The sequence below is a fragment of the Sinocyclocheilus grahami genome, unplaced genomic scaffold (genome assembly GCF_001515645.1).
Source record: "Sinocyclocheilus grahami isolate Dianchi unplaced genomic scaffold, SAMN03320097.WGS_v1.1 scaffold10.1, whole genome shotgun sequence".
NCBI lineage: Eukaryota > Metazoa > Chordata > Actinopteri > Cypriniformes > Cyprinidae > Sinocyclocheilus > Sinocyclocheilus grahami.
Window position 1 is genome coordinate 2,970,943 of NW_015505189.1, and position 20,914 is coordinate 2,991,856.

A 20,914-nucleotide genomic window follows, 5' to 3' on the forward strand; every position below is an offset into this window, starting at 1 on the left:
CAATAACCATGCAACAATCACTGCTCTCCTTCGAGCTCTTTTCAAAGCAAAACTTTGCATTTCAGTGGCAAAACGAAGCCTTGAGAAGAGAAACAGAGATTAAAGTGATATTCCAAAAATGTATATTTTTTCATCATTTCCTTTACCCTCATGTCATTCCCCTATGACCTACTTTCATCCGTGGAACACAGAAAGGAGACATTTGGCAAAATGCTAGGAACTGTCAGCCTTGGTAACCGCTCATGTGCATCTTTTCTCCATACAATGAAAGCGAATAGTGACCAAGGCTTTCATTCTCCACAACACCTTTGTGTTTCACTAAAGAAAGAAAGTCATACAGGTTTGGTAGAACATAAGGGTTCAACATTAACATTGAACATCAACATTGAACTGTCCCTTTAACCCTTTAAAGCCTACCGCATGATATTTTAAGGCCTAAAAGGGCCAACATCAAAACTTGGCTGAAAATCTACTACACGCCTTCTGCCCTCTGATTGATAGTTCATACTTTTTAGCAAGTAAAAAGCCTTTATATTTTTAAAATGTCCACCTTCAGGTTGTGGTACATGTGTCTGTTTGCTGTGAAATATTTAATGATTTATACGAAGTAATGTCAGAGAAACTTTTGTATTGTTAGTAATATTAATGTTAGGATGAACATTAACTGCACTAAAGCAACCGAGGTTTACTTGATTAGCCATACATCATTTTTTAAAGAAACATCATGTTAAAATGTATGGATCAAATACAATACATCAGGCTTTCGAGGAACATTTGTTTGTACTTCGCTCAATTGTCATTGTATTGCATTACCTTGTGTTTTCACCCCCACATTAAAACAGAGCTTTGAACATAAAACTAAACATTTAAATATAATCTTAATAAGATTTTTTGCATATTTGTCACACTTAAAAGATTCAGATCATCAAACAAATTTTAATATTACACAAAGATAACGCAAGTAAATAAAAAAATTCAGTTTTTAAATGATAATTTCATTTATTAACGGAAAAAAAGCTTTCCAAACCTACCTGGCCCTACATGACAAATTAATTGCTTCCTCCTGTTAAATCAAGAAAGGAACTATGATTAACCACAATATTTTAGAAAGCTGAGTTAAATTTCACTAGCCACACCCAGGCCTGATTACTGCCAGACCTGTTGAATCAAGAAATCACTTAAATAGAAACTGTCTGACAAAGTGAAGCATGCTTAAAGAGCAACACATTATGCCGCGATCTAAAGAAATTCAAGAACAGATTAGAATCAAAACAGTTGACATGTATCAGTCTGGAAAGGATTATAAAGCCATTTCTAAGGCTTTGGGACTCCAGCGAACCATGGTCAGAGCCATTATCCACAAATTGAGAAAACGTGGAACAATGGTGAACCTTCCCAGGAGTTGCCGGCCGACCAAAATTACTCCAAGAGCACAACGACGACTCATCCAAGAGGTCATAAAAGAACCCAGAACAACATCTAAAGAACTGCAGGCCTCACTTGCCTCAGTTAAGGTCAGTGTTCATGATTCAACAATAAGAAAGAGACTGGGCAAAAACGGCATCCATGGGAGAGTTCCAAGGCAAAAGCCACTGCTGACCAAAAAGAACACAAAGGCTTGCTAATTTCCTTTTGTGATCTGATGAGGCTTCTTGTCACAGAATGAGGCAGAAAATATGTTCCATATGCTACTTTAAAAAGAATACACCGATTAGCAATAGATTATAAATTAGGGTGACCTTGCGTCCTCTTTTCCCCGGACATGTCCTCTTTTTGGACCTACAAAAATGCGTCCGGCCGGGATTTCTTAATTGCCCTCTGAATCTCTGACCATTGCCGCCTGCTGCCGCAACATGTGTTTCGCTCCGGCGATTTTCATGTCCACTCCTTTAAACATTCTAATATTGTATATAATTTTGGCGCATCAGGGAGCCGCTTTCAGGATGCGGTGTATTTAAATATTTTTGAATGAGCGTTTGCGTTGTTTACTTTCACTTTCGATTTCGCAATCACACGCACGCTGTGTAAAGGGAGCACATCTTACAAGATCAGATATTTGTCAATGAGTGGAATGACCTGCCCTGCTCAATCCAATCAGCTGAGTCCTTAATATTTTCAAGAAACGGCTGAAAACACATATCCTTCATTTTCATTTGACCCTCTAACTTTAGCACTCTCTACTCTAATGCTACTTCTAATTTAATCTGCTTGTTTTTTTTTATTAAAAAACTTGACCCTCTAACATTTGCACTCTCATTCTATTTGCATTCTATTTCTATTTTAATGGCCAATCCATCATTTTTGGGGGGGGGATTTTTATTTATTTTTTTAATAAGTATCGGTTCAGGCACCGGAAGCGTTTTAAAAGTATCGATTTGGCCCCAGTATCGGAAAAAACTCAAACGATACCCAACCCTACTTGAAACATGAAATGATCCGTGAGTAAGCCATTTTTAGTGAGCAAATGAAAGCTGCAACGCCGTGCCTGTCACATCAATATATTTATTGTGTTTACAGAGGATTTGATGACTAATGAGACTAAAGGAAGATAAGATAACTATTAATAATTATAATGTACAAGTTTATGACAATCAATTAAAGATATTAAAAAAAGTTACAATACTGTTAGTTATTTTTTGAAGCAATGCAAAATGTTTAAAAATAAACTTTGATGTGACTTGATTTTAACAGAAATTCTGTTAATACAATATAAAAACAAAGATATCATAGTATTGGCCTCTTGTTAATAAATGTTCTATTAACCTGGAAAATGTGTAGGTTATACATCAAACAGAACTAGAACATAAATTCAAACTGGATTTAAAAAAATTTAAAAAATTCACACACACAGAGAGGATATTCATAAGACCACCACACATCACTAAGCCTGCGAGACCCACCAACACCCCCACATCAACTCCAGTGAGTGAACCACAAGAGAAGATGAATCACAGCAACAGGCAGGGGTATACTGTTGACCATATCTATTAGGTCTTAGGTGGCAAAATATGTTTATAAATAGCAAGTATGATAAATAAAAAAATGATGGAGCGACAGCGAGCTTTAATTTACCCAAGGCTGATATGAATGCACATAAGGACCAATGACACCTACATAAAATGCCTCTTTCACAGCTTTGCAGTGCTATGAATGTGTGTCAATCAATACGAGCTAAGTTTGCTGTGCATGGCTTGCTCTGTAGTGGGCCGATGAACAACTGTTCTCCATGCACAAAAGCAATGCTATTTAATCTTATTACAATACAATAACCATGCAACAATCACTGCTCTCCTTCGAGCTCTTTTCAAAGCAAAACTTTGCATTTCAGTGGCAAAACGAAGCCTTGAGAAGAGAAACAGAGATTAAAGTGATATTCCAAAAATGTATATTTTTTCATCATTTCCTTTACCCTCATGTCATTCCCCTATGACCTACTTTCATCCGTGGAACACAGAAAGGAGACATTTGGCAAAATGCTAGGAACTGTCAGCCTTGGTAACCGCTCATGTGCATCTTTTCTCCATACAATGAAAGCGAATAGTGACCAAGGCTTTCATTCTCCACAACACCTTTGTGTTTCACTAAAGAAAGAAAGTCATACAGGTTTGGTAGAACATAAGGGTTCAACATTAACATTGAACATCAACATTGAACTGTCCCTTTAACCCTTTAAAGCCTACCGCATGATATTTTAAGGCCTATAAAGTGCCAACATCAAAACTTGGCTGAAAATCTACTACACGCCTTCTGCCCTCTGATTGATAGTTCATACTTTTTAGCAAGTAAAAAGCCTTTATATTTTTAAAATGTCCACCTTCAGGTTGTGGTACATGTGTCTGTTTGCTGTGAAATATTTAATGATTTATACGAAGTAATGTCAGAGAAACTTTTGTATTGTTAGTAATATTAATGTTAGGATGAACATTAACTGCACTAAAGCAACCGAGGTTTACTTGATTAGCCATACATCATTTTTTAAAGAAACATCATGTTAAAATGTATGGATCAAATACAATACATCAGGCTTTCGAGGAACATTTGTTTGTACTTCGCTCAATTGTCATTGTATTGCATTACCTTGTGTTTTCACCCCCACATTAAAACAGAGCTTTGAACATAAAACTAAACATTTAAATATAATCTTAATAAGACATACACTGGTGTGAAAAGGTTTTTGCCCCCTTCCTGTTTTTTTTAATTTTTTGCATATTTGTCACACTTAAAAGATTCAGATCATCAAACAAATTTTAATATTACACAAAGATAACGCAAGTAAATAAAAAAATTCAGTTTTTAAATGATAATTTCATTTATTAACGGAAAAAAAGCTTTCCAAACCTACCTGGCCCTACATGACAAATTAATTGCTTCCTCCTGTTAAATCAAGAAAGGAACTATGATTAACCACAATATTTTAGAAAGCTGAGTTAAATTTCACTAGCCACACCCAGGCCTGATTACTGCCAGACCTGTTGAATCAAGAAATCACTTAAATAGAAACTGTCTGACAAAGTGAAGCATGCTTAAAGAGCAACACATTATGCCGCGATCTAAAGAAATTCAAGAACAGATTAGAATCAAAACAGTTGACATGTATCAGTCTGGAAAGGATTATAAAGCCATTTCTAAGGCTTTGGGACTCCAGCGAACCATGGTCAGAGCCATTATCCACAAATTGAGAAAACGTGGAACATGGGAGATATAGATTGACAACTAATATTAATATGCATTTTTACAGGTATTCTGTTATACTATTAAACATTACAAGCTACCAAAATCTTACTCTTTGGTCATATAAATAACAACAGCTGCAGTAAATTGCATATTTTCTGCTCAGTTTGGGCCTCTAAATAAAATTGAGGTGTTATTCCTCCTTGACTGTGAGCTCCATATTATCACTATGTCATATATGGGCCATAAAAGCCTGATGTACCAAATGTGTATTTATGTTTTATGCAAACTTTTTACTTTTTTTTTTTACCCCCCTCCCCGCAAAAAAATTATAATAATAAAAATTTAAAAGGATTCAAAAAACATCCCATTTCAGAAAAAAAATGATTATTTCAAATGTCAGGCTTACTGGGTTAAGAAAATTAACATTACATGTGAACGTGAAAAGGAGCTCATGAAGGTATTGTGCATGTAACTGTGTCATACGTCAATCCAACATTAAAACAGGGTAACCCGACATGCAACCCTCTGTTAAATCCCAAAATGTAGCCTACAGATAGACAGGAGGCAGAAAGCCCGTGGGTTTCCTCTCATGATGGTGTGAGCCGTGACATGTAAGCAGAACTGAAGGCGCAACTGAGAGAACTGCTGGGCTACTCATCAAACTCGGCGCACGTACATGGTCGCCCACGACTCGACTATCTATCTGCACTGAGACTATAGGGCCGAATCCGCACAGACAGGCTCGGAGAGGTGTTCAAATGAGATTTTAGGCGCATCAAACCCCAGTGCTTTTCTGCAACAGGAAACGTCGAGGCCTTTTCTGAAAGTTGAGGAAGTGAGCGTGCAGTGATGAGCAGGAATTTCTCGCACTGGGTGCGACAGAGAAAATAAACCGTCTGCTCGTATACCAGCATGCAGCATTAAAATAACCCGTCGTAGTAAGGGCTTGCTGTTGTAGCGAATAAATATGTCTAGCTGCAAAAAAACTAATTGGGTCCTCAAACAAACAAGATAATATCAGATCGCAGTTGATAACAGCAGCCGTTAAAGCAACTAAACAACGCACTCCTACGCATACTCCGAAGAGATTTCAATTGCATGGGTGTACAAGAACAGAGCTGGGCTGTAGATTTATGGTCACTCACCCCACCCTGGGTGAAATACGTAAGATGTCCAGTGATCATGTTTTTAAGAGCGTTTGCTTCGAGTGCCGATGCATATCCTGTAGGCTACAGATTAAACCTCACTCAGATCAACTAGTAGGGTTCCCCACACCATCCCTCCAGCCTCGGAGGTTTGGTGGGATTGCTCATCATAGGGTGGGCTGTGAGAATATGATATCGTGACTTCAAACCAAGAAGTCCTGAACCTGAGCTGAAACCTGCCGCTTACCTGGTCCCCGCCTTGTCGCCCATCTCCGCAGGCCTTTCCCTTCAATGAGGGGAAGATGCAGTGTAACGGATATTTAACTGAACCGAGACTTCGAGTAAAGCGGTTCTCCTTTCCTCAATCACTGCCACTCTCGCTGGCTTTCGCTGGGTAGTTTCCGCAGCCCAGAGACGGAAGCCTGTCGCCCCACTCCGCTCGCTGCCGCTTCAGTTCAGACAGCAAGCAGCAACTGGGCTTTGGCCTCAGAGTTTGATAGGCGTCGTGAGTAGCCAATCAAATGTGGAGAAACGTCTGACGTCATCTCGCGGGTCACGAAACCCTCCCACTTTGCCCTGGGGCTACCAATCAGAAATGTCGTTTCGAAAGAACGCGCGCTGCTTAGTACAGTATGAGGAAAAAATAAAACGTTTACATATTTACGTACAACGTATGGCGTATCCGAGAATCTGTTCAGCGTTTTACGGAGAAACTATGTTTTAATATAATTGCCAGGATTTGGCAGACTTTTGCAGTTTCATCTAAATGTCAACCGTTGAAATATTATCTCTGAAAGGAGATCATTATAACGATGAGGCAAATGACATGAATAACAGGAGAGCAACAGACTACGAAGGACTGATAAACTGAAACGATAGTTAATTTTCTCCCAGACAAACTAATATAGAGTTCACTTAGCACTGCATATGACTCCCATCTAATTTCGGTATGTCACTAATGTCATTATCGAAATAATTCCCATGATGGCATTATGTAACGCAAGCTTGAACTCATGCAAACTTGTTCAATAAAACCTTTTAGTCTATGAATAAAACATAGCCTTGCGCCATCTAGCGACGTAAAGTTAAACAACAGCCACATATAAATGTCACCAAAGGAAAATGCCTGTAAAATCTATCTTAACACAGCTGCTGTTGATTACGAGTTGATGAATAATGCGTTTACATATTTAGAAAATAAGGCATAAGATTAATTTAAGAGTTCCTACAGTGAACAACTGAAAATCAAGGATTCTTTTGAAGATTTAAAGACCATAGTGGACCACAAGGTTTTCATTACACAGGATCTGGTTGCCCCAATCTGGACTTTTGAGTGCCTTGTCTAAGCATAGACACAGAACATTTGTGAACCATGATGCAGATGGGGCTATTATTTAAGTGATGCATATCTATTTAATTAAAACTATTGCTTATATTGAAGAAAGAATTATATATATGCTTCAAACGCTTTTGCAATTTCAGTATCACTAGGTACAAGGGCCATCACTATCATAACTTTCCAACCTTGAAGACTTTAGTCAGGATCTATGGCTGAAGGTGGCCAAAATCATTCCTACACTTATTTTTGTAAGTTTTTCAAGAAATATTGTGCATACAATATGCTATTGTTTAGTTAAACACATTAACCAAGGTCCATTCATGCTGGTTTCTCTCTTATATTCTTGGTCTATATACAGACATACAAAACACAAATACAAATGTTTCAATTTAATTGCAAACCTCAAACATATAAAATGAAAATCATAGATACAGATAAGTACAGACTTATCATCAGCATTGTTTCTTACTTTATATTCAACAAAAAAATAAGTATTAAACTAGCGATGCACAATATATCAACACTGGCCAGTACTGACATTTTACATTGTGTAGGTATTATCAGGGCTCATTTTTTCACAATGGTAACTTTGTATTTTTTATGCCATATTTCAAGAGTTCTAATAGTTCGTTTCTGCTCCATACTGTAACATTTTGACCTGACATTAGCATTTTACACAAATCAGTATTTCTATAGTGCATTCCTAGATCACACAACAGTTAATATATATAGGAAAGATAATACAAATATCTTTCCTACATTGATCGTGGATGTGCCAATATATCATGTAGTATAGTAAACAACATATAGTGCACACCCCTGCAACAGGACTAACTAACGTGCTGGTGGCAACTGCTCTTTTGCACTCATTTTTTTTTTCCTAAACTGGACAAGGAAGAGGAAACTAATGATGGTTTCAGCATGAAATGTCCGATGTCGGTGCACAGTTCCAAACTATGACACCTTTCCACATGCAACATACTACGATCATAAACAATATCTACTCAATGTCAACCATATACAAAGCTACACACTCAGGAACCTCTTAAACAAACAAAAAAAAAAATATATAGGTCAGGGATTTACATATACAGGAAGGGTATTACTTGTTTAAAGGCTGTTTGTTATACAATTGGTAAAAGGTAACAAAGATAGGCTAGGAAGACACTGGGCTACCATGATGAAGTGAGATCTTCACATGTGCACATGCACTTGCACGCACACAAAGCTGGAAGTAAGAAACGGTGTTAGCAAGTCTCTCACCAACAGCACACTACACTTTCCACCTCTATTAAAACAACAACGGGGCTATGAAAGACCACCTGTGTATTCCGTATCTACTGGACTTCAATGGGGGAGAAAAAGTTATTATAATCAAAATTGATCAAACACACAAAAATGACAGTCTATTCATCATCATATTCATCATCATCCTCTTCTTCGTCTTCCTCCTCATCATCATCTTCTTCATCATCCATATTGCTCTTCATCACGGGTTTTGAAGCCATACCATTCCCCATCATTCCCATGCCCATGGACACCCCCCCAGCCTTGCCCTTCGTCTTGTAGTCTGCAACATCCTGCACAAAAAGAAAATATTGTTGTATTGTAAAATACTAGAACTGTGATATGTTACATGGTGGACTACTGAAGCATCTAGACCGAGACATGCCTTTTGGTACTTGTCCTTCAGCTTGTTGGCCTTCATCAGATAGGGCTGTTTGGTGGCATCTGTGAGGCCGTTCCACATCTCGCCTAGTTTTTTGGCCACGTCTCCGATGCCCAAGCCGGGATACTGAGCCTTGATTTGTGGACGATGTTCCGAGCAGAACAGGAAAAATCCAGAGCTGTTGATCATAAAAGGTGGCAAGATAAATTTATATATTTATATATATATATATATAATATTACAAAATAGTAATAAAATCATAAAAAAATCTATCAGTTAAAACCTGTACATAATAAATAATTAAATATAAGACGAGATAGCATTTGAAAACCTGTCTGCTATACAGCATTAACAAAATAGCCTTCATAAAAACTGCATGTAGATTAAAAAAAAAAAAAAAACACGGTAATTCAATGGGTGTCAGGTCTACTCACGATGGTCTCTTGGGTGCGTTGGGATCCTTCTTTTTGCCTCTCTTGCCTCCAGGCATGTAGTGCATCATCTCTTGATCATAACGCACCTTATCCTGTTTGGCCATGTCATCAAACCTGGATTTCTCTTTATCGGACATTGCCTAGGCAACAAATCAAGAGAAATTTCCATTGAGAATATGAAAGTGCTTTTGCATTGCTTTATTTAAATCATTTGAGTCAAATAATAATATTAGAACATTTCATTTCAAATCTAACCTTCCATCTTGCAGAGCATCTTTTGGAGAATTCTGAAAAGCTGACTGGAATCTCAGGGCTCTTCTTCTTGTGCTCCTCTCTGCATGTCTGAACGAAGTAGGCATAAGAAGACATCTTGCCCTTGGGCTTCCTGGGGTCTCCTTTTGCCATTTTTGTGAGATGAGAGGGGACTATATCCAATAAAGTATTCTTGTGTGCTGTATTTTTATCTAAAATGATAGGAAATAAAGAGCATAAAACAACAGAAAATAATAATATTACATATTTGGTAAGGTGTGGCTATTAAAAACTGTTTAAAACACAAACTGAGTTTTTCCAAACTCTAACATCAGCAGGGTGCAGGGCTTATCAGACTAAGATGATACACAAAGGGAATTCCAGACCCGTCCTTCTTGCATGGGGGATGTGAACTGATTATTAATGAGACTGATTGATGTTCACAGCGTTTTATTTTGGGAAATACAATGTGCCACCGCCATATTCTTTGTGGCTACTGTGCTAGATAGCAATTAACAGTACACCTTTCATTGTTTGTTATTATTAGTAAAACTTTGGACTACTCTATTGCACAGACATGAATTACCTTCATACACAGTCTTATAGGTTATACTTGGGTGCTCATGTAAAGCTGGTGCTGGCAGCCCATAAAAGTGGCTACTAAAAAAATAAAGGTCATCATCTAGAATTATTCAACATCCTTCACATGAATGCATTCTCATGACAGAAACTGATCTTTATTTTTGTAAATCTTTTTCACCTTATTAATATTTTATTTTGAGCTCAATTACTGTTCTTGGTTTAAAAGTGTGCTTTACAGCGTTCTGCCCGTTTACAAGCATATAGAGACCGTTATATATAGTAACTGGTATAAGCTCTGCCTTGCGCTGCTGTTAAAATGGCTTCTGTGCAGAGCGAGCAAAACAGATGGGTTGACCGTGCAACAAAGCAACACACACCCCCTCGGGTTTAAATGACGATTCTAGTGATCCAAGGGCTTTAATTAAAAGAAAAACATATTTATCAACTAAAACAAATGTTGTACTTTTAGTTTAAAATCACTGTAAAAGGCTGCCAGATCATAATTTGGCGTGTTTAACTGTTTTTCTAAGTTGAGCTCTAGCTGTCGCAGTACTGCCTTAACAAAGACTACAGCCAGCCATTGCCTATGCGAGTATACCCAGCGCAACTGTCAAGCTGGAAAATATGTTAAATCGCCCTGCAATGTCTTTGTTTTAATCCACAGAGTTAGAGATAGACATTCCAGGGCGAAAACGAAAGGAACGGGCAGTTTTGCATCTAAAATGCATGTTTTCCGTCTAAAATTATCCCGTCCTTGCTGCGTGAAGGAATAGCTGCTCGTCAATGGTCTCAATCGCCAGCCATTTTAATACATGGCAAGCGCGCTTGTTTAAGTTGGAAAAGGAAAAATGCGATAACATGTTTTCAGCGCGTATACAGATTCATATTTCACATAATAATACAGAGAGCAAAGAATAATTGCATAAGCGAATGGTATCGGGGACAAAATATTCCATTACGTGAAGATGTCATCAAAATCGGTCTGTATAGAAGGCAGGGTGGTTCATAGACAGCGCACAGCGAGCCATATTCAGCAGCGATGCGCGACAATACAGTCCGGGGGAAAAATCAGTTTAATAACTTTTAATCGATCAGTTAAAGGAAAGGAAAACTGATTAGTGCGGATAACAGCAAATCTGAAAATTACTCTGTAAAAGACTACAATGTAGTTTTATTCACTTTTCTGTGATTTATTAGAAATAGGTAATTTCTCAGAAAGACAAAACGCAAAGATTGGCAAACAAACTACAAATATACAAAACTCCTTCTTGACCCTCACATATGAACGAATTTATGACAAAACATATATTTATTCTGTTTTAGGGGAATAAATGTTAGTTTCACATTTACTTAAAAAATATATATAAATGTGTATAAAATGAATGAAATGTGTTGTGCTAAATATTCGACCGTTTTCCGTACCTGTGTTGTTGAGTTGATTGAAATCTCGCCACTGTCTTCCCTTCTCTCTCCGCTTTGAACCCCATGCGCTCAGCCTCGCGCTAGCTCAACACGAGACCGGCCTGATTGGCTAAGGCAGTCTCGCCGATTCAAAACAACCTCCGTTCCTCGCCATTGGGCAGCGCGACATGCACATCTAGCGACTCCTCTTCCAGATTGGTCCTGTCGTGGGTTTGCGTTTGCCCAGCCTCTTTACTTTTGAGGATGCTTAGAGAACTTGCACCGAAAAACTCTGGGCTTCAGTTCTTCTCAAGTTTCCATGTTCAGGTTAGAGCCAATATATGTCAACATGGATTTAGAGGATGCTTAGTAAACCTGCAAAGGAGTAAACACCAGATTGCCAATCTCGCACGTTCTTTTGGTGTTGTATTTTCTTTTATTCCTTTCTTTTTTTTTATTGTACTTTATTAGTGCTTTAACATCTAGGCTACCGTAGTAACGATTTCCACATACAAAGGACTGGGCAAATGACTTTTTGTAAGATATGTAAGGGAAAAAAGTACTTCGTAATTACATAATCATAATTTCATTATAAATATGAGAGAAAAAAAGTTGCAATAAATGCACTGCAACTAGTCTAAAGTATCAAGGCTGATAATCATGTGTTCTAAAAGTGAGGGGCTAACACATATTCTTGAGTCTTTGTTTATTTCACACATTCTAGCACTGTTTTATATCAGTTTGAGAGATGTCAGGACACTGCAGGCATATCAGCTGAAGGCTCCTGACAGATGGTATAGATATAGATGGTTTCATATTTTGTATGCATTTAAGCTGTACGCTGTGAGACATTTCCATATTTACCACCACTTAAAACAGACTGAAAGGGCAAAGCATTTGCAGATGTACAAGGTAGAAGCTTGGCCTGTTATGATATACCATGCAGGGTCCATGTGTACTTTTTTTGCTTGGATATTTTATAGGATGTAGCAGACAGCAATAGTCCCAGTTTGTTTTATATTATACTACATTAATATACTACATTATTACATTTATTTTTTTAGTAATTTATTAGACGCATTTATCCAAAGCGATTTACAAATGAGGACAACAGAAGCAATCAATTGTAGTATTAAAACAACTAAAAACAGATCCAAAACTAAAAGCTAAAACTTTATAAATACTACCTATACACATTTTAAAAATAAAGCGATTCAATAAAAGTGACAAATGTATACATTTCAAAACTTAACATTTAAATGAAAAACTAAAAAAATAAAGCTAAAAACAATTCAAAATATTAAAGAACAAAAGGTATAAGAGTATAATAATGATTCTAACATAACACTAAGCCAAACACCAAAAAACCAACTACATATATGTGTATGTACAACCACACACACATACTACATATATACTGTATATGTACATACACATTTATAAATTCAATATATATATCTCTACAGAGGACAAAATTCTATGCCTGGGTCCCAGGAGGAGAATAAAATGTCATGCATACTGAAAAAAAGAAGAGGAGATGGCGTAGGAGGACAATAAATTCCTGTTATTGTCCGCCTGTTATTGTTGGTGTTATTGAAATCCCATATACCGGTATTCCTTATAGGTCTTTCAGCCATAGCATTTATGTTTTATCACCATGTGAAGTTGATCAGTACGTTCTTTCATGTTGCATTTTTATTGGCTAGTCAGTAGGCATAGGTCATAACCGCAAACACACTGTGAGATGGTCATCTTAGATTTCTGACACTGCTAGAAAATTATCGCATGCTATATTTGGCCGCAAGACCATGGCAACGGCTGTCTTTGAACCTCTCTCACAGTACGACATAGGACCACTGTTTAGGAGCCATGAAGAAAGAAATCATAACGATTGTTTCACAATGGTCATCTTTTGTTTGGGACAGCCCAAAAAATCGTACAATGTATTCCGGGTATTACATGCAATGCAAAACTTGCAGATGAATTACAGCACATATGCATCCTGTTTTGTAAGAATTGGTGTGCCACTATAGGCACACCAATTGTGTGAATGTGAATTGTGTGAATATGCTGAATGTGCCACATCAAAGTAGAAGTTGCATGACTTCAGCGTCACGATTACTAAGCTTTCGATAGTTCTTTATTTAAGAAAACATATGCCCTTAAGGTTTGAATTATGATGACGTTCAAGGTGATGCCGTTTAATGTCCCCGACAACCCCTGTAGTCTCATTGACCACTTGTTAGCAATTGCCAGTTTCAAGAGAAGTAAAAGCTTTAAAAAAACACACACAAGGGGCTATTACTGATATATTGTACATTACAGAATAAAACATGAAAATATATTGAGGTTGTGTTAACAACAGACCTTATTTCAGACATTTACCCAAACGCCTGTTCAAAAAAACAAGACAATGGATCTGGAAGTGCTAAAATGCAACTAGAACAAAACAAGAAAGCATGGAAAAAGGGGGCCTACTGTATATGATCTCATATTATCTTGATTATGCACTCATTTTAAATGGGATATATCTTCTGTGAGCATACCACAATAACCGGAATGGATGAGTCACTGTGGCGCTTTCCATTTCCATTTGTTTCATCGTCTTACAGTAAAGCACAGATATAATGTAAGTACCAGTTTCTACTCTCAGTTTTAAAGTATATATACTTGTCAACTTTTACTGTCAAAAAAACACAACACCACAAAACTCATTTTTACTGTATTTTATTTACACTACCAGTCAAAAGTTATTGAACAGTAAGATTTTTAATGTTTCTTAAAGAAGTCTCTTCTGCTCACCAAGCCTGCATTTATTTGATCCAAAGTACAGCAAAAACAGCTCATGTTTTATATCTGGGCTGAAAAATAAAAACAAAATGATACTGTTCAGTAGTGCTTGAAATTAAATATGTTCACAGAACAATATAATTTCCACATATAGTCTCCTCATCCTAGCACGGTACAGGTATCCTAGGTTGGGAGGCTTAAGAGTCAGAGCGCATGCGCATACGAAGCCACAATGCGCCCAGGTACAGCATAGGAGTTTGGAAGTTTTTGGAGACTGCGGAAGATAGGAAGATACCATCATTTTATGACAGGGGGTGTAACGGTCCCCCCTCTGTTGGTGTGAGGCACACACGAGAACAATGTCAAAAGATTCCATGCTTGTGTGAGCAAAATCAAGTAAGCTTATAAAAAGAATGACAACCTTTTCTAAAAAAAGACTACTTTGAATACTGTTTAGAAGCACAGAAGATCCCCTAAAAATCCCCTTACCTAACCCACCACTGTGTGAATGAGGAATGCCAGTGTCTGCAGTTCTGAGGTAAACTGCCCCTCCCTCTTTTCCTGTCAGCCACACCCCGCAATTGTATATGTTATTAGATACATGTTTACACTCCCTTACCTGAAAACTCATTGTATATTTATGAGCATATAGTTTTACCACTGTTTTAGGTGTTAGGCTCATGTTTTGAAATGTTTGATTTGAATTATATTTGTCAGTAAACAATCAATACCATGCCATCTGAATAACCAATGAAACCCAAAATTAAAACATATTAACTAATGTACTGTATTTAAACCCATAGGTATCTGTTGTGAATGGGGAAAAACATCAGATAGATTCACTGCTGTCACATGACGTATTGATCTCATAGCACAGGTGGTGCAGGAGGAGCAGGTGAAGGTAATCATTAATAGCACTGTAATAAGCAGAGCAAATGCTGACTTAAAATAACTGTCAAAGGAATTTAATACTTTATTTAAAATAATCTGGAAAAAATGATGTTAATTTGTTCAACAGTGAAACCCAGTCTTAAACCTGTTAAGCCCACAGTCAAGGAACCAGCAAAGCACAAGCCCAAACAAACAGGTGAGAGGCACTTAATGTATCCCAGATGCTTGTTCTGCTTGAGATGAACATAAAGCAAATCTCCCTACTAATCTTCTTCAATAACCACTGGAGCTATTAACATCTTTGAATGCTAAAACATATGGTTTTTGTGTCTCGTGTTATGATGAGTCAGCGGGATATTTACCCTGATAGAAAGCTCTTAGAGCTCATATATAGTTATCTATGGTCAAAAAACATTGTGTATGGTTTAGGTTGGGGAGTTGCCTATATTGAACACTGAAGAATGTAAAAGAAAAATCTCACAAATACTTACTATCCTGTATTTTGGTGCTTACTAATCAGTCTTCATCATAGGTTTGAATACCCAGCACCCTCTGTATGTAAAATGCTTTATAATACTAACATATTAACTAACCTCCACTAACAGAAGAGACATTCACTGATTTGTTTGACGCCACCATTCGACCAGGCCTGTTGCTCCGAACACCCCCTAGTCTTCTCCGAACCTCTGTTCCCCCTCGGAAAGCCCAGTCTGGTTTGTACCGTGCTGTCAGTTTCCCTGTAGAACCGATCATCGCGTTTGTCTCCATGTCTGTTTGCATGCAGATATGTGTATTCAAAGCAAGTTTAAAAGTGTGATGAAAGGCTAAAATGATTGGATTTCACTTTTGATCGAGTCTAGTAATTAATGCGATCATGGATTGTTTAGCGTCATTTTTTATAATGCTCTGAATGTCCTTCCATATTCATACATAACAGAAGGCAAAGTCGCTAATGATATATTATTAATATAATGTATACCTTTCATACAGTTCACAGCAAATAAAAAAAACATGCTTTAGCTTGTACTCAAGTGATGTAAATGATAAGAGAATTATGGCAGCTAAAATAAGTCATAGCACAGATTTTCTGGTGGATGTCAACTCAAGTCCTTAAACGTATCCAGCTTGTCTTATACCCCAATATCACAGCACGTTATGATGGCATCGTTTACATTTGTCTTCATTGTCATCTTGTCTTGTGAGATTGTGTGTGTTCTATCTTGACTGCAGAACATTTGAAGCATTTAAAAGCTGGGTTTTGTTTCAAACGCTCACATCTCATATTACACAGAAACCATCTGTTTGAATTGTCACTTAGCCATATTACAAAAAAACAATTGGTACTAGGGCTGGGCGGTATATCGAGTTTGTACGATGTATCAATATATTTTTTATAAGTGATATGGTATGAGGAAATACCGTTTATATCGATATACAGTAGTTGTTGGATACGAGCGCATCTGAATAATAGCAGAGGACATAGAGTAGGCTGTTGCGGGGAAAGTGCATAATCCAATTTGTCCTGAGAGATGCTTTATATTAAGGGCTTTAAAATAACTGGTAAGATATAGTTAACACATATGGTTTAAAGTGGCTCGATCCAGTCAGATACTCTGACAGACTCATGTGCTGCTGACAGAGATGCTACTAGCACTGTTTAATGTGATTGAGATGTGCATAACTTACATTTCACAGGTGTATTCTCCATCTGTAAATGTTAGAAAGTCATTTTGCTGTCAGGAGTGCACGAGCCTACTGCATGCAATTCTCCGCTAAACTTAACAGACTTCAGTATAGATTTTACTAAAATATTTGCAGTTGGCCAATAAATGTGCCATGTGTAGAAGTTTAAACCCAAAGGTAAGCTAAGTGTATTTTTTTTGCACATAATATATAGCATAGCCTACATGGTTTCTTTCACTATATTTGTTTTCAATGCCTTTAAACATTGTTTCATTGGACAACATAGGGCAGGATGTAAAAAAAAAAAAGTAAATAAATATATATATATATATTTAATCTAAATAGAAAAATGTAGAAAATTGATCGTAGTTCAGCCAAAAAATACAGAGATATGATTTTTGCCATATCGCCCAGCCCTAATTGGTACTGTGCATATTTCATTTGTTACACAGTGAGTGTTTCTTTTGGCTGATAGATTTTGGGGACTTGAATCTTGAAGATGCCTTGAGCCCCGACAATGACATCAGAGGAAAGGGCAAAGACTCTGGCAAAGGCGGTAGGTATTGTTCTGTTTATCCACTTTTACCTTTCTCCATATTTCATTTTTTGCAATTTAGTAGTTCAGTCAGAAGTCAGAAAGAGCTTTATTGCCAAGTATGTTTACACACACAAGGAATTTGTCTTGGCGACAGGAGCTTCCAGTACAGAAGAAAGTCCAGACAGTGCAAGGATACAAGCATACAAGACAGTGCAAGCAGCCATACATAGGAATTACACAGTAGATATGAAACATTAATATAAGAAAAACTGAAAATTAAATAATGCAATATAACACAGAAGTTGAAATATAGAGAAAAAACAGGGCCCTCTGTTTCCTATTGAAACATCACATATTGTGCAGCATCATTATCCATTTTGTCCATTGTCTGTAAAAGCCTGTGTAATCTTGAAGGTCATCAAAAGCATAGCCAAAGGAATCACTCAATAAAGTCAATAATATTGCCCTTACAGTCTATCACTGGGAAACTTAAGCTAGTCAGTGTGGATTAATCCAAGCCAGCCAGGTTTGATGGCATCTCCTGTCCCTGCCAGATAAAGACCTCGGAGGAGGGGGCCGTGATGAAGGCAAACCCAATAGCAGAGGTGGAACTGGTGGTAAGGAACAGAGTAACAGCTTGGGAAACCCCTTCTACCACCCTCTTCCTCTATTTATCTTCTTGGCTGGAAAAATCACCCTTTGTACCCACAAATCGAAGCTGATCTCACCATTATTAAAATCTAATCGCTGTCTGAGTTCAGGTCAAGGCTTTTGAGAACTGAAGCATTAACCTAGTGATCATCACCATGGCTCCTGATCTCTTGCATCTTAACTTTGCATGGATTTTGGTTTAATCAGTCAGATTTTGCTAGTTTCATTGCTTCCTCTAGATTGTATGCAGCAGTAGGGCTGGGTATTGATACAGATTTCATGATTTGATTCTGATTGACAACCTCTCGATTGAATAACATTCAATTACGAGCTCAATTTAACTCAATATTTGTTCATTTAGAAATATTTAATGTCTATGGCAATATTTAAAATATTTGAAATCTATAAGTACATTTCAGTTTTTCTTAAGGAAAAAAAAGATCTCTGTGAAATATACAGGGAACCCTTTACCTGGTACTTTACTATTATATTTAACAAGAGAGATTAAATTAAATTGCTATTTATTTTTAGATATAATAATAATAAAAAACAAATAATCGTCATCAGTTTTTATTTGCGTTGAAAAAAACAAACAAGGGATGTCTCTGCTTTCTAATTTGGTTATCGATATATAATCATTAAAACGGTGGCTTTTGTCATGAAAACGTTTTTCATGACAGATTTATTCAAATGTCCATTGCATAATTGCGACATCAGGAATGGGTTAAGTAAAATATAATGAATATTAATATAGTGCATTTATTTATCAAAAGTAGTTACTTCTTGCTAAATAACATGCTATGGATATTAAATGGCTTTCCAATGACGTCTTGAAACATGATACATTTCAGTAAGTTGTACTGTCTTTCTCACCATACCTTTTGATGTCTATTTGTGTACATTTCATGCTGTAATTTGTAGTAAAGTGAAAGAGAGAACTGGTTCACTCGTGCTCTTTATTTGCGTTGAGCTGCAAGTCAAGAGTGTAAGGTAAACAAGAGCGCCATCTAGAGGAAAATACTGGTAATAATAGGATTCACGTTAATTAATTTAAAACCGGAAGTATATTATATGAAACTTTTTGCGGAAATAAACACAGAAAAAGTTCGATTCATCTTGAGAATCAATGTTAAATCGAACGATTTTTTGGCCCAGCCCTAGTCGGCAGCTCAGCTTTCTGTTTCCTGCAGTGTTGGAGTACTGGGCTTTTCCTCTTTTGGGGTCACAAAAGCTTCACCTTAGTTCTTTAGATCACTTGGGTCTCTGATTCAAAGCTGATAGGATTAGTAAACCCAAGCCTGGGCCATGCATGAGTACGTTTCATGTACTTTTCCCCAGACTAATGGTCTTTTCCAACTTCTCAGGTAGTGAATTCTCAGATGCAGACCTTGCAGATGTGGGCAATGATAACGCCTACAAACCCGACAAAGGCAAAGGTGACAAACTGAAACTGCCTGACAGATCCTCACATCGTGTGACATGTCAAATAAAATAAACAATAATTGGCCAACTGTAGGAATGTCATTTGAAGTGTTCATATTTCCACAGGTGGAAGTAGTGGTGGACATAGTGGCAGTGATTTGGATCATGCTGATGACAACCACGGTATGATTGTGTTAAGTAGTAGCCTATTTAGGGCTATTAGAAGAAAATTCTGTATAGCATTTGCTAATTTGGTCCAGTTAAATCTTTAAATAGTGGCCTATGTGTTCATTCATAGACACCATGGCTGAGACTGGAACTATCGCTGGTATTGTGAGCGCTGTTGCTATGGCTCTGGCCGGTGCAGTGAGCGGTTACATCTCCTACCAGAAGAAGAAGTTGTGCTTCAGCATACAGCGTAAAGACAAACACATTTTCTTTGTAATTGTACCACGCGGCATGTGTTTTTCACACAATTTCTTTATCTCTCCACAGAGAGTCTAAATGCAGATATGGTGAAAGCAGATGCCCCAGATGCTGTAGTTGCACAGGAGCCACAAGGTATTAACCCCGTTTATGTTGAATTTATGAGGCAAATGTCTTCATTTAACATTTTTGGGTGATATTTAAAGGCTAAATTCAAAGATGTTTAACTTTGTATTGTTACAATATTGGTGGTGTAAGTAATAACCAATGTGTATTATTTTTCCTTGTTACTTGCACCAAGATATCAGAGTTTATTTGTCAGCAAAAGTCTGCCAGCCCATACTTCCGCATTTTTGTATCCCTGCTCACAGATATTCTGATCGAGCCCAATGCACTATGGGTGTTTTTTTTTCTAGTCGTCTAGCACCGATTTAAAAAGAAAAAAAATTGTTTCTACTGCATAGGCAGACAGCTTTTATTTTTGCCAGTGGTTTTTTATTCATTATGTTCATTTTTCTAAACAATTGTGGCCTTAGATCATCACTTTCTGGCGAGGATGTAGCATGATGCAAAAGCAAAAGTTTTCGTTTACAGATGCCATTGTATACGTACCCTATTCGCAAAAAAAAATTACTTTCTTTAATTGCACTTACTGCACCTTCAATTTAGTCCTGAAGTTGTGATCTGTTTATATATATATACACTTGATAGAATGATTAATAATAATTGCATTATTTTCCTCCCTACTGCAGTTCAACAAACTCTTCTCCAGCCTCCCAACGCTGAGCCGCCAACAGAGGAAAATGCGGTGTAATCTGAAATGCATCATCCAAACTGAAGAGGGCACAGTTCTATATCATTGTTCTCCCATTTGAATGCCACTGTATTTCATGGCACATTTACACCACAACTCCCTTTTTGAAGTACCAATGTGACTGTTTAATTCAGCGGTGCCCAAACTCGGTCCTGGAGGGCCGGTGTCCTGAAGAGTTTAGCTCCAACCCCAATTAAACACAC

General features: G+C 37.3%; 3 protein-coding genes across 3 annotated transcripts in view; 1 reads left to right on the forward strand and 2 right to left on the reverse strand.

Moving 5' to 3' along the window:
* arrb2b (arrestin, beta 2b) overlaps positions 1-6,287 on the reverse strand; it is a 50,643-nt gene extending 44,356 nt beyond the window's left edge. The window contains exon 1 of the mRNA XM_016283695.1: positions 6,067-6,287. Coding sequence (XP_016139181.1) covers positions 6,067-6,089 — 23 coding nt within the window. The 5' untranslated portion in view covers positions 6,090-6,287. The remainder of the gene's footprint in view (positions 1-6,066) is intronic.
* Positions 6,288-7,526: 1,239 nt separating this feature from the next.
* Positions 7,527-11,613, reverse strand: LOC107593824 (high mobility group protein B3-like). Its single transcript, XM_016283704.1, has 5 exons — positions 11,518-11,613; positions 9,517-9,725; positions 9,262-9,401; positions 8,831-9,005; positions 7,527-8,738 (listed from the first exon to the last, which is right to left on the reverse strand). The coding sequence occupies exons 2-5, from the start codon at positions 9,664-9,666 to the stop codon at positions 8,565-8,567; spliced, it is 639 nt and encodes a 212-aa protein (XP_016139190.1). The 5' UTR covers positions 9,667-9,725; positions 11,518-11,613; the 3' UTR covers positions 7,527-8,564.
* Positions 11,614-14,518: 2,905 nt separating this feature from the next.
* LOC107594366 (CD99 antigen-like protein 2) lies at positions 14,519-20,904 on the forward strand. The gene is made up of 11 exons (XM_016284382.1): positions 14,519-14,528; positions 15,164-15,187; positions 15,305-15,373; positions 15,783-15,890; positions 17,336-17,416; positions 17,953-18,015; positions 19,414-19,485; positions 19,598-19,654; positions 19,770-19,889; positions 19,967-20,032; positions 20,650-20,904. The coding sequence occupies exons 1-11, from the start codon at positions 14,519-14,521 to the stop codon at positions 20,709-20,711; spliced, it is 732 nt and encodes a 243-aa protein (XP_016139868.1). The 3' UTR covers positions 20,712-20,904.
* Positions 20,905-20,914: the final 10 nt, after the last annotated feature.

What these genes read in the sequence shown, in the direction of transcription:
- LOC107593824 (XM_016283704.1), bottom strand. Translation starts at nt 9,666, where the DNA reads ATGGCAAAAGGAGACCCCAGGAAGCCCAAGGGCAAGATGTCTTCTTAT. An exon ending in AACGCACCCAAGAGACCATC is followed by an intron (nt 9,006 to 9,261) that starts GTGAGTAGACCT and finishes TATGATCAACAG; the next exon opens with CTCTGGATTTTTCCTGTTCT. An exon ending in TGAAGGACAAGTACCAAAAG is followed by an intron (nt 8,739 to 8,830) that starts GCATGTCTCGGT and finishes CTTTTTGTGCAG; the next exon opens with GATGTTGCAGACTACAAGAC.
- LOC107594366 (XM_016284382.1), top strand. An exon ending in TCATGCTGATGACAACCACG is followed by an intron (nt 19,655 to 19,769) that starts GTATGATTGTGT and finishes GTTCATTCATAG; the next exon opens with ACACCATGGCTGAGACTGGA. An exon ending in AGTTGCACAGGAGCCACAAG is followed by an intron (nt 20,033 to 20,649) that starts GTATTAACCCCG and finishes TCCCTACTGCAG; the next exon opens with TTCAACAAACTCTTCTCCAG.